General features: G+C 43.3%; 1 protein-coding gene across 3 annotated transcripts in view; it reads left to right on the top strand.

The window, feature by feature from the left end:
* Window positions 1-304: 304 nt before the first annotated feature.
* The window catches only part of TBC1D30 (TBC1 domain family member 30), a 57,821-nt gene continuing 45,765 nt past the window's right edge, over window positions 305-12,360 (top strand). Inside the window, exons 1-2 of one of the 3 annotated variants that reach the window (XM_052774325.1) lie at window positions 305-689; window positions 3,148-3,312. Coding sequence is in view for 2 of the 3 variants with exons in the window: in XM_052774320.1 (XP_052630280.1) it covers window positions 570-816; window positions 3,148-3,312 (412 nt within the window). In the remaining variant the exon portion in view is untranslated. Of the gene's footprint in view, window positions 817-3,147; window positions 3,313-12,360 lie in introns of all 3 variants that reach the window. The other 2 variants (XM_052774320.1, XM_052774321.1) reach the window with 2 other exon arrangements.

Below are 12,360 nucleotides of genomic sequence, written 5' to 3'. Positions count from 1 at the left end.
GCCCGCCCCGCCCCCGGCATATGACCCGGCAGAGCGGCGCGGGGGGGGGGGGGGTCACGTGGCCCGGCCGCGGCCGCCGCGGCGGGGAGCGGCGCCCTCGGCCCCGCCTGCTCCCCGCCCCCCGGCTGGCCCCGCCCCCTCCCGTCCCTCTGTGTGTCCGGGGCCGTCCCGGGGCGGTGCGCGGAGGCAGGTCCGGGGGAGGCGGGCTGCGGCAGCAGCGGCGGCCGTTGCTCAGCGCCCCGCACGGGGCTTAACAGAACCAGGCGGCCGCACCGCCCCGGGGACCGGGACCGGGACCGGGACCGGGACCGCGGGTTACCGCCCCAGGGCGGGGCGGGGCCGCCCTCGCCGCCCGTCAGCAGGTGCAGCGCCCCCGCCCTCCCCGCCCGCCGCCGGCCTCTACCACGCCGCGCGGTGCGTGGAGGGGGGGGGGGGCGGAGTGGAGCCGGGCGCGGCACTCCTGCCTGCGGGGGAGCGTCCTGCCGGCCTGGGCCCTCCCGCCCCCCCCGCGCGCCTCGCTGTGGAACGGGCCGAGCCCGGAACTCGGGGCTGCCGGGCGGCTGAGGAAGATGGAGGCCGCGGAGCCCGGCCCGGGCGGCAGGGCGGGCAGCAGCGCCGACAGCCTGGCCGAGGAGGACGAGGACGAGGAAGGTCCCGGCAGCGGCCGGTCCAGCCGCACCTCGTCGCTGGTGAGCGGGCTGCTCACCGAGCTCTACAGCGCCGCCGAGGCGGCCGCCCCCTCGGGCAGCGCCCGCTCCCGCGTCCTCCGGGAGCTGCAGCGGCGGCCGAGCCAGGTCGAGTACCTGCGGCTGAAAGGTACGGTCTGCCCCGCACCGCTCCGCCGGGGCCGGGAGCTGCCCCTGCCGCCTCGCTTCCCCCTCCGAGCCCGCAGGGGAGTGCCCGCTCGAAGGCGGCAGTCCCCTCTCTCCCGCCGCCGTGCCCGCGCGCGCCTATAGATCCCATAGGTGATCCTACAGGCGAGCCTATGGATCCTCCCTCCCTCGCCGCAGCGGCCCGTGTGCGCGGCCGTCTGCCCCAGGGGCTGGCCGGGCGCGGGCAGGCCGTTCCCCCGTCGGCCCAGGGCCGCCCGCCCTCTTCCATCGCTCCTCGTCTGAGGAGCGAAACCGGGGTCAGCTGCCGCGGGGCCGCCGTGAGAGCGCACGGGCTGCTGTGCTCCTGTCAGCTCCGTGCTGTTCTTCGCTTACGGCAGCGGATCGGTGGCCGGGTTCCCGTCCCTTTCCGTCCCTTTTCTCTTAAGCTGGAAGAGATGCCACGCACGCTGTGCCGTAAGAGGTAGTTGGGTGGTTTAGGCCCTTTTGGTTCTAGGGGGCTTAAACTAAACCTGGCAATTGTAAAGCTTACTTGCAGGTAAGCATGTCTTCTAGGGAAAAAAAAAAAAAAAAAAGTAATTAAAAAAAAGTAAGTGCAATAGTCAGCTAACCAAAATCCAGATGAAACTATTAAAGAATCCTTATGAAAGCCAAGTGGCCACAACACTGCGTGCTTGTGAAAGAATGAGACTTGCAACTCCAAGTTGGCCCCATCAGGAGGGCTGTACAAAGGCCTCTTGTCTCCTGATGTTAAATCATTCTTGCTTTTGACAAGGGGGAAAAAAGCAGGAGGTGAATAAACGTGCTTGTTTTTCAGACCTGGGCAAACAGCTTTCTGCTTCCGTGTTTGGCTTCTTAATGGGCTGATATGCCATCTGATGTTAAAGGATGGAGCTCAAGTTCCTATGTGTGTCCTGTGGCAATCTGGGACTCAGCAAGAAATTTGCTTGTTCAGGAATATGTTTTGTGGAATTTGAACTCATTAATTTTGCTGCAGAGTTAATTGTTTTCACAGGGACAGCTAACTGGCACGAGTAGGAAAGAATAAAATTCAGCTCGCTACTTTTGTAGTGACTGTACAAGTCAGTTGGAATACGACTTAAATTTTTTGCTCCCCAAATCCTTAGGTGTAGCGTTAAATCACCTCGCCTGGTACAAGGGATTGGGAGTTCCAGCAGAGCAGCAGGTGCTGAAACAGGCTAGCATCTATAAAATACAGGACTGTTTTACCAGGGGCTCCCTTCCCGTGCAGTCGTGCCTTGCTCTTCACTATCCCATGACTGATTGTCATTTCAGCCTAATTTGTCCTTTTCTTTAAGCTCTCCAGAACTATTGAAAAAGTTTTGCCATAGGAGCTGAGCTGTTTACCATCCCGCTAATAGTAGTTTTTCCTGGATGCATAAATATTTTTCTCATTGGATCGGGTTACCAAAGTATGGATTTTTTTTATTGATTTTTCTCCCAGCATCAGGGGGGCATGGTTGGATTGAAAGTGATAGGATTTGAAAACTTAGCCGCAGGGAACAGACAGCTGTTTAGATGTGGTGGCAAGCTGTACCGGCCTATTACGGGGTCAGCATGTGATAGGCAAGACCCAAGATTTCACTGGTGGGTTGTGCCCCGAAGAACAGAGCAGAGGACTCAAAAAAAAAAAAAAAAAAAAAAAAAAAGACTTAAGACATCTCCCCAGCAACTCCCTTTTCTCCTGGACCTGAAGCTCACCACATGAGGGGACAACAGGAATATTAGAAGTAAGCTGAGACATTTTGGTGAACTAAGGGTGTCTGGTGGCACTGTGACAGACCAGTGGAAATAGTTGAGGCCGTGACTGAAGCCACCTAGTTTGCATCTTAGTGGAAAGAGCTCATCCTGGAGCTGCCCTTCTAGCTTTGCAGGCACCTTCTTGAACGTGTTCCTTTGCCTGTTACCATTTGCTTATTCCCCATGCACCCTTTCCACCAGCAGCTTCTGGAAGGTACTGTAATTTAAAATTTGCCCCCTGGTTGCACTACTACAGGTATATTCTGGCTATGTCTGTCACAATTTTTCCAATTTATAACAGTATAATTATTAAGATTTATACACTGTGCAATAAGTTGAAGTACTTTAGTTTAAAAGAAAATTAAAGACTTTGGCTCAGATCCTGAAAATGTTTATAATTGGGAATTATCCCAGTCAATAGAACTTGTAATTTATAGAAGGTTTGTATATGTAAATATCCATGGGGCAAGTCCCTTTGCATGTCAACTACAATAAGCTGTTTATGATTTTTTTTGGCCTGTACTGTACTGAAGTTATTTTCTCTGCTTATTGGCAGATGTCGATGAATTAACAACTATAAAACGAGAACTGAATTACAGAATTTCTGTTCAATCAGCAAAGTTGCTTCGTCTTCTGAAGCAGAAGGACAGGCTTGTACATAAAGTCCAGAAGAACTGCGATATCGTCACAGCTTGTTTACAGGCGGTTTCCCAGAAACGACGTAAGTGCTTTCTGCGTACATGTGTACTACCCTAAGTAGTTTATTTCATTAATGTGGGCAGTATTTCAGTTAAGGCCTCCCACTTGATTTAAAAATCAAGAGGCCAGGTTATGTTTATTCCTTGGGTATGACTGGCTGCCAGTGGTGTCAGTGGCACCTGGGAACAGGCAAAGTTCAACTAGCTCAACTGGGTGTGCTGCCGTAGCCTCAGCATTGTGCACTGGTGTGGCACCCTGACCGTAGGTTGTCTGCCAGGCTTTTTCAGCGTTAATTCACAGAAAGCCCGAGCTGAATTTTTTGGTGTGCATGCTGTCTTTAACTTCTTCTCACTGGAAACTATAGACAGCAATTGTCTTCCCAGAGCATTGTTAGTAGTGCATAACTCCTTCCTATCGAGTCGATTCAAGATGAGGAGTATTAGTAAAAACAAACCTACTTCCCTCAAACCTCTTTATCAGTGCCTGTGTTTTGGGGGTTGCAGAGAGGGTGCAAAGAGGAGAAACGTTGCTCTTTAATTGTTTAGTCTTTTCTTCCAGCACAGTGAAACCTTTTTATTTGACTTGGCAAAGTTGTCATCTAAAGTTAGGCTGAAGTGCTTTTGTTAGTTCTGCTAAAGTGAAACTGCATGTAATGTGATGTGTAAAAATAAATAGAAATCATACCTTTAGAAAGGACATGTGAAAATAACCTAATGTTCCCTGTCTTATTTTTTCATTAACATGCAGCGTGACAGGTACAGAAATGTTCAGGTACAGTAAAAAAAGCATGGTCTTTTCACAAAAATGCCTGTAGGAGCTTTGAGGTGCATGTAAAGATGTTATTAAAAGAATCTTACTGTAGTGGCATGTGCTAATGTAGTTTAGTTAAGGGTTTGTCTGTTACTGTGAAACTTAATTTTTAAGCATTTAAAAGTGTGCCTTCGTTTTACTTAAACCTAGCATGAAAGTTCTTGGCTGTCATGCACTGCATAGGCATATTTCTTCTTCTCACCTACTCTTTTTCTTTCTCAACATCAGCTTGATAATTGAGTCCTCAGTGCCATTAACACTTAAGCATATACTGTAGTCTCCTTTTAAATGAGACTACTTGAATTTTGCATGTGTTTAAGTATTTGGAGGATTTCACTATAAATTCTGAAGGTCTGAGCATCCTGACCTTATTCATTAGGTAAAAACCTATTGACTGAAAGGGATATGGGATTTCATCCTAAATATGAATGTGTTTTTACGAATATCAGGTACCGTTTTACACTTAGATTAATGGGGCATTATGTTTAAAATGTGCTAGTAACAACTGAGATAGCTGAAGTTTTAAAGTCATGCAGTTGATTGCCTAATATCCATGCATGTACATGCAGGTTTTTGAAGACTATGTGTAGGTTTGTATGTTACATCTCTAAGTGAGGTATTTTTATTATTAATATAGCATATTTACCTAGGGTTGATTTTCAGCTTATGCTTCTGAAAATCCAGATGTATATACTCCAGGGCACCAAAAACTTAGTTATTTCTTGCTTTAAGATCTAATCCAAAGCCACTGGGATTTGTTGAATGACTCCTGATCACTTCAGTTGCTTTGGAGTAGATCAAGACTGTGTTTTCATTGCTCAGTATAAATGTACTAGCACTATACAGAGAATGCAGCACTAAGCTTTTGCTGTAGGATGTACAACTTTAAATTTCCTGGTAATCGTGCCTTTGAGGCTATATTTGATCAACAGCTGTCCGAAGGCAGGCCCAACTGGTCTTCTTCCCTCCAACCATTTATTCTTGCCTTTGTACTGTTTCCTGTGTACCAGTAGGAGCCCCTGTGTGGGATATAATGAATCAAATTGGAGAGGTGATCCAGTAAGATAATTCCTTTTTTCTTTCCTGTGACAGTTCCCTGTTCCCAGTTTCTGCAGAGGGTGGTAGAAGTGGGTGCACAGGAGAAGGTAGTTGCTTAGAGTAGCTTGAGAAGTGCAGCTCCTGAGTATGTAAAGTCCTAAAGTCTCAACAAAATTGTTACGCTAACAGTGGAGAAATCTATTTTCTCCTCTTTTAACCTTAAAAAAAGAACAGTTAATGTGATGGAACGTTAAAAAATGCACACCTCCGCCCCAAAATGTAAGAGAGTTTTTCTGCTCACTAAAGCCCTTGGAAACTAGATTTTCTGTAGACTACCCTCTCATTTTTAAATATTCAAAACCTTGTTATTAATTTGTAGAAGTTCTTGTCGTTCTGTGTTTTTCTGATGAAAGTATATACTTGCAATATAATGTTCTGTGCCATAAAGCTTTATAATCCTGTAGTACTAAAATCTTTATCAAGTAAGTATGGCAAAGTCGTTAAAGTATTTTTCCTTTTAAGGTATGTTTTTTTAGTGGCAAACTAAAATTTCTTGGAATTGTGTTATCATTAATTCTAACATTTCAAAATATAAGTGATTCTTCAACTGATTTATATAGAGTTTCATGGTATGCTTATACTATTGTTGCACTGGGAATTTTTTTTCCCCACATATAGTGAAATCTCTAGAGGTAGAACTCTAGTTAAATTAACCTTAAGTTCACATTCAGATGTTTAGATTCTACCTTTAAGCAGTCTGTACAGGCCAACTGCAAACAAATACTGTTTCAGGAAAAGATGGAAAATCTCTCTTGATGCTTAATTCTGGCTTTGTCAGAGCCTTTTTGAATACTGCCTGACAAATTCACTCCTAGTGGTAACTTCAGCTAGTTAGGAAATTACAGGGCTGATAAACTTGCTCCCTTATTTTCTGACAAAATGTCTATCATGCTTTAGTCTGCTTCTACAGAGCAGAAGCAGGTAATGCTTAAAAAACTGTATGCTTAAAACTGTGTATGTTCAGTATCTGAAAGTTCAGTGCCTGCAAGTTTTGCAGACCACACAGGGAGCCGTCCACTGATCAGTCTTTGACCTGTGCTGGCTCTCGGTCTCTGCCTGATGCACGGAAGAGGAGGCATGGCCCTCTGGCAGCTTTGGAAGCCCGTGCCTGGCTTGCTTGTGCTGCAGGATCAGCGACACCAAGCACAGCGCCTGCGGTATTTGAATCCTGAGTGGATAGAGTAACCGTGGAGGAGCAAACAGTCGCCAGAGACAACTTCATAACTTGCTGTGTTTCTCATTATGCTGTTGACCCTTATCCCTGGTAGGTGGTGTATGTCTTGCATACAAATAGGTATTACTGTAGAAAACAAAATTCACTGGAGAGTGAAATGCATTTTGGTCAGAAGCATGAATGGCTACGGCTCTGTTGGGGAAGGATAAATTGTTCTGGTGGATACCTGCTAAAAGCAGTACACTGTGCTGTACTTCTAGTTTGTAAGATAGATGACTGACCAGTTTCATTTTAATAACACTTCTACCCAAATTTAAATAAAATACTCCAGTGAAGAAAAGCAGCAAGAGAGAAATCACAGTGATGGCCTGATGGCAAACATGGCTTCTAGGCACATGTGTCTCTTACTCTTGTGATTTTGACTTATTTGGAGTAACAAGATGTAAGTTTGTTCTGTAGCATTGTAAGCTGTTTCAAATCCATCTTAGAAAGCAGAGTGCTTTATGCGCTTAATTATATCATTTGAGAAAAGCAGAATTCAGTAAAAAAATAAATCAAGGTTTTGCAGCTATCATCTAAAGAATACGCAAAAGACTTCTCATTCTTTTCTCTCTTCCTCAATTTTATATAGTGACAGCTTGCTTATATTACTCAATATATTTTGACTGATCAAATTGCAAACCAGAGGTTCCTTGAATCACAAACTTTGATTGCCTGTCATTTTAATTTAAAAAAATAAATGCATGTATTATATATAAATTATTTATAAGCAAAATCATCCAGCTCAATTGTAACTCAGTCTGGCTGGAAGCAAGCAGGAATGCTTAAATCTGATTCAATATAAAATAAGCTCAAGTTGTATTAACAGAAAGTTCATTAAAATTCTCTTCTATTTTTAATGGAGAAATAATTTTAGTAGAAAATTTCACAAAGAGATCGTTAATTTGGTGCTATGTAGCTATGGTGCTGTTTACCAATAATAACTTTAAATGGGTCTCGTGCTGTGTTCAGAAAGACTCTTAGTATTCTCTGTTGTATTACGTGTTTAGAAACTACGATTAAAGATAAGTATTATTCTTCTGCTATTTCAGCATTGACTCCTGTATAGAAAACTCCAAGATAACAGTAAACATTAGCTTTCTAGTTTTTCTTTTTCTCTTCCTGGTTTGATTTAATGCAGAGCCAGTAGAGGGAGACAGAATATTTTATTTTGTGCAGAGATAGAGGTGTATCTCTGGTTTTCATAGGTTGGTGGCTTTCATATCCTTCTCTTAAATGTGAAGGGAAGTGCTTTACAAATGTGGTCAGGCAATAATTGGATTAAAAGGTTTAAAGTCACGCTGTCAAATAAGTGTTGTTCACAAAGGAAGTATTAGGTTCCGTATGTGAATTAGTTGAAAAATGGTGACAAAAGGCTGCTTAATTATAACTGAGTTCATCAATTCCCACGTGGTTGTGAAGGTTACTCAGAAGCTCCTGATAGAGTGGGCTGAATGTTTTGGAGTCCAACTACAGAAATTCAGAGGTTTATGTATACGCTTATTAGCAATACTTGTGATCTCTTTGAGTGCATCTTAACTGGATAGAAAGCCAGCACAAACTGGCATCATCTGGGCACAAATTGGTACCCTGTGTGTTCCCAGGGGATGGACAGAGTTTACTGGTAGAAGACCAGGCTATGAAGTCTCCTCAACTTGTGAGAATGTGCTACTGTCTGTGTAACGTCAACTCTCCTCACAGGGTGTGGAACTCAGAGGAAACTGGGAAAGCCTTGCCTGATGTTGTAGTTGTATGAGTTGGTTAGGAGAGGACTGGGCAAGATCACCATCATCAGGTGTCTCTGGAAAAGTGCAACTTAGATATGCAAAAGTACTTGCCCATCTAGATTAAACTTCTGTTTTCTCTTTCCTCGCTCCCTCCCTCCAAACTTTCTCTTTAGCTTCAGTCCTGCCGCATCTGTGTGTCCTGTCCCATCTTCTACTTTTTTCCCCTTCCTAACTCTTTATTAGCTTTTCTTACTTGATCCCAGTCTTTAAATATTGGACTTCTCAGCCCTGTTCCATTTTTCCCCTCCCTGCATCTTGCCTACCCTGCAGTGTCTACCACTGGCTCTCAGTCAGGCTATTCCCCATCTTGGAGTTTTCTTCACATTGTTCCTTGGTCTCTTTCGTATGTTCTTCCTTGTCTTTTTCCTGCATGCACTAACTATCTACTCACCTGTTTTCTCCATCCCTCCTCTTCCCTCAACATTTGTTATAAAACCAAGGCAGATATTCACAAATTTTAGTTCATAGGATGAAAGTTTGATTAAAGGTGTAAGAACAGCTTTAGTACAATATACTGTGGACTGTTAACACAGCTAATATTGATTTGATTGAACTTGAACTTTGAAACGTTCTTGGAGGAGAGGAAAATTTTTCACAATGAGAACAATCAGCCGTTGGAATAATCTCCCCAGGGAAGTGGTGGATTCCCCAACATTGGACACTTTTAAGATTTGGCTGGACAGGGTGCTGGGCCATCTTGTCTAGACGGTGCTTTTTGCCCAGAAAGGTTGGACCAGATGATCCTTGAGGTCCCTTCCAGCCTGGTATTCTGTGATTCTATGGTATGATTCTGTGATTGTCACTCTGGATCAGATGTCTCGTAACATGGGGCAAACACTTGTGTACATGTGTAATAATTCATGCAGGTCAAATTATGCATGTGGTTTATCTGCCTTTTCCCACTTGCTTCCCAGCAGTTTGATGTACTCTTGCAGTTGTATCAATATGCTTTAACCTGGAACACCTCAATTGCTCTGGTTTAATTTTTTTTTTCTTTCTTTATGAAGAACTGAGTTACTCAGTGAATGCTGCTACTGTGGCAATTTTGCACCCCCCCCCCCCAACCCCCCTCCCTGTGAATCTCCATTGTTATAAATTAGGGGCCAAATTTGAAGCTTGTATTTGCTTTTCATGTTCCTCACTTTAATGTCTGAAATATATATTAAAGAGGAGGATGTTCTGTATTAAAAATATTAATGTATGTGCAATTTCTGGTACTGCATTTGCAATTAAAAGAGGGACTATCATGTACTTGCTGTGTTCATCTCCAACTCTAATTTAGATTTCCAGGTGGATGTGAAACAGGTCATTCGTTTAGAAAACCACGTCTCATTTTCAAGGTGTTGCTCTAACACATTTTAAATTAAACTCAGTAGCTCTGATGTTTGAAGCCAGATGAATCTGCTTGGGTAACTTTTTATAGCAATAACTATTTAATTGATCTATCAAAAGTACATTCCTCCTTTGATGTGGTTAAAATAGGAGGTTTACTTCTTATGGAGTCTGATTTCATGTGAGTCATCCTCAGATGACTCAATTGGCTGCATGTTTCAGTTCAGTAGCTTTCCTATTACCTCATCTGTACTTGTGTGCTTGGTTACATTAGTAGTCTCTACCCTTCGTGGGTGCTAATGAATTTGATCCTTTAAATTGATGCTGTGGCTTTTTGAAATGCATACTTAAGAAATGTTGCTTGTGGCTACTTCTTGTTTTTCCTAATGAATTGTTCTTAATTTAGTTCCACCTGATCTTTTGTCCTTTGAAGCCTTTTGGTGGGTAAAAGGAAATGGAATGAAACAGAATTGTGAGCTTGAAAATGTCATAAATTGTTTTTTTAAACTGTTGCCAAAGGTAGGCTGAATTTTCTTTACAGCCAGTTGCCTATTTGTAGCAATACATGTGTAAATAAACAGAATATTGCTATTGATTTTTAATTATTGCTATTTTCATCAAACTGTTAGTTATGCTGCATAGAGTGAAGGCTTTCTCTGTTACTTATGACTCAAGATGTGGACGTAGGCTGAGGACTGGTTAGCAAGGATTTTGTAATCCATTCTATGTCCTGTGCTGGTTTGCAAGGAGTGAAGTAATGGGACAGTTAGAAAAGGAGAGAACCTGTATTTTAGGGATGCTCAAGCTTGGCTCAGTGGGGATGGTAGCTGTGCGCTTGGTCCATAAGCTGCATTGGGCCACTGGGCAGCAGCTCTTTTGATCTGGATGGTGAAGTTCACCTGCCAGTCCCTTGGGTATGGGCTGTGCACAAGGGAAAATGGCTGTAAGTGTGATCCTAACTGGCTTGTTCATTGTTATCCAGCATTATTAATAAATTGTGTGATGCTTAAAAATATTACTGGAGAACCCTTCAAAAGAGCCACCTATCGTGGTGAATATAAAATTAAATGCTGTTTGATTATCACATTTCGTTCAGCTTCAGCCAGCCAAGATTCTGGGAAATCTGAAAGCTTACTCCATTGCAGTGGGAGCCTGGACTGAGAAGGATTACTTTTAACACTAGGCTCGGAGGAGAAGGACTGCAAACAGCATCATTCATTGCTGTGCACCAGATCACGAAGAAATGTTTCAATGAGTAGGTGTGTGTCATGTTTAGTATTTGCTAATGTAAATTAGATTGTGTATTCTGGATATCTGTTAGTGGTCTGGGAGAAAGAAGAGAAAAGTGAGTGTTACCAAACATAACACCAGCAGTGTGGAACACTGAACAAGATGCTGATGCTTTGCAAGGGCAATGATTTTTGGTTTTGAATGCCATTGGGAGTTTACTGTCATAGTATTTTATGCAGTTTTGGAAGTTATCCACATGAAAAGTGCCATCTCTGTGTTAAAGGCTGACAGCTATCACTAACTGAATAATCCTGGGGAGTTTTTAGGTAGTGAATTCCATAGTTACTTTCTTTTGATGAGAATATGATCTTGGAACTGGTCTTGGAGCGACGCAGCCAGGATGCTGAGACTTGGGGAAGCAGTGTGAGGGCAAGTAGTTTAACAGAGCAGCAAGTCAGTAAAATTCTGGTACAGCACTGTGCTGCTCCATTGCCTCTCATGGGATATTCTAGAGAACTATCGACTAAGTTCCCAGGCTTAAAGTGTAGTGCTGCTGACGGGATGTGCACACAGAGCATGGATCTTGTAGGTAATGAATTTTGACATCTTTGATCACTTGATGAGCAGTAGCATTGGTAAGTCCTACAGGGAGAGATGACCCTACTTCATTGTCTCCAGCCAGCTCTTCAGGATGATCTGTGCTAGCCCCAGAAAGCTGACTGGTGTGTGAGTCCATAGAAACCCTTGGCTGGCTAATTCAAAACATTTCAGCTGACTGCTGTCTTCTCTTGCTAATATTCTCCACTGTAAAAAGAAAGCTGTAATATAAATTCTAAATTGGCAAACTGTCCAATCCAAAGTTTCCTTACAAACTTTGGAAATTATGTGATTGTGCAGATTTGGTATCCCTCAGAGGCCACTTTGTGGCTAATTTCAGTTTCTTGACTTCCAAGATTAAGTAAAACTTCTTTCCTTTTCTGGTGTTAAAAAGGAGATAATATTTTTTCTTTTTTTCCTAAAAAGAGAGGCTGGATTTGCTGTCTGATTTGGTCATATCTCAACTGAAAAGTTCTTGTGGTCTGTGCCACTGCAGAATATCAGATTCAAAAGATGGCAAGAATTAGTGCTTAGAGCAGTACAGAACCTGGAATCCTCACTTTGAGGGAAATTCTGCTTTAAGAATGCAGCAACTAAAATATCTTGTTCCAGTACGAAATAAAACACCCACTCACAAAAGTCAATTGCTTATGAAGCAAAATTCTGAAAGCTTCCATTTTGAACTAAAATGCTTTATTCAGATTTTGACCTCACCCTTTCTCATTTCATGATATGTAATGAGCCCTTTTTCAAGCAAGATGTTAAAATGTTTAATCCTAAAAAGAGTCAAAATTATGCTTTTAGCATTTGGAAATGTTTTCATCAAAGATAACGTTCTGCTGTGAAGGACTTTGCTCTCCACAAGCTGGCATTTTATGGCAGAGCTTTCCATTAAAGTGGTTCCAACCAGCTTTGTTACTGAGATCTTCCTGGGAACATGCAGCCAGCCATCTCTGCAGCTCATTCCCCGGCTGCTCGACGCTGGGATTCCAGGCTGGTTTAG

The sequence above is a fragment of the Harpia harpyja genome, chromosome 23, assembly GCF_026419915.1.
Source record: "Harpia harpyja isolate bHarHar1 chromosome 23, bHarHar1 primary haplotype, whole genome shotgun sequence".
Lineage (NCBI taxonomy): Eukaryota > Metazoa > Chordata > Aves > Accipitriformes > Accipitridae > Harpia > Harpia harpyja.
Note: the sequence above shows the minus strand (reverse complement) of the source record. Positions and strands in the feature narration are given on the sequence as shown.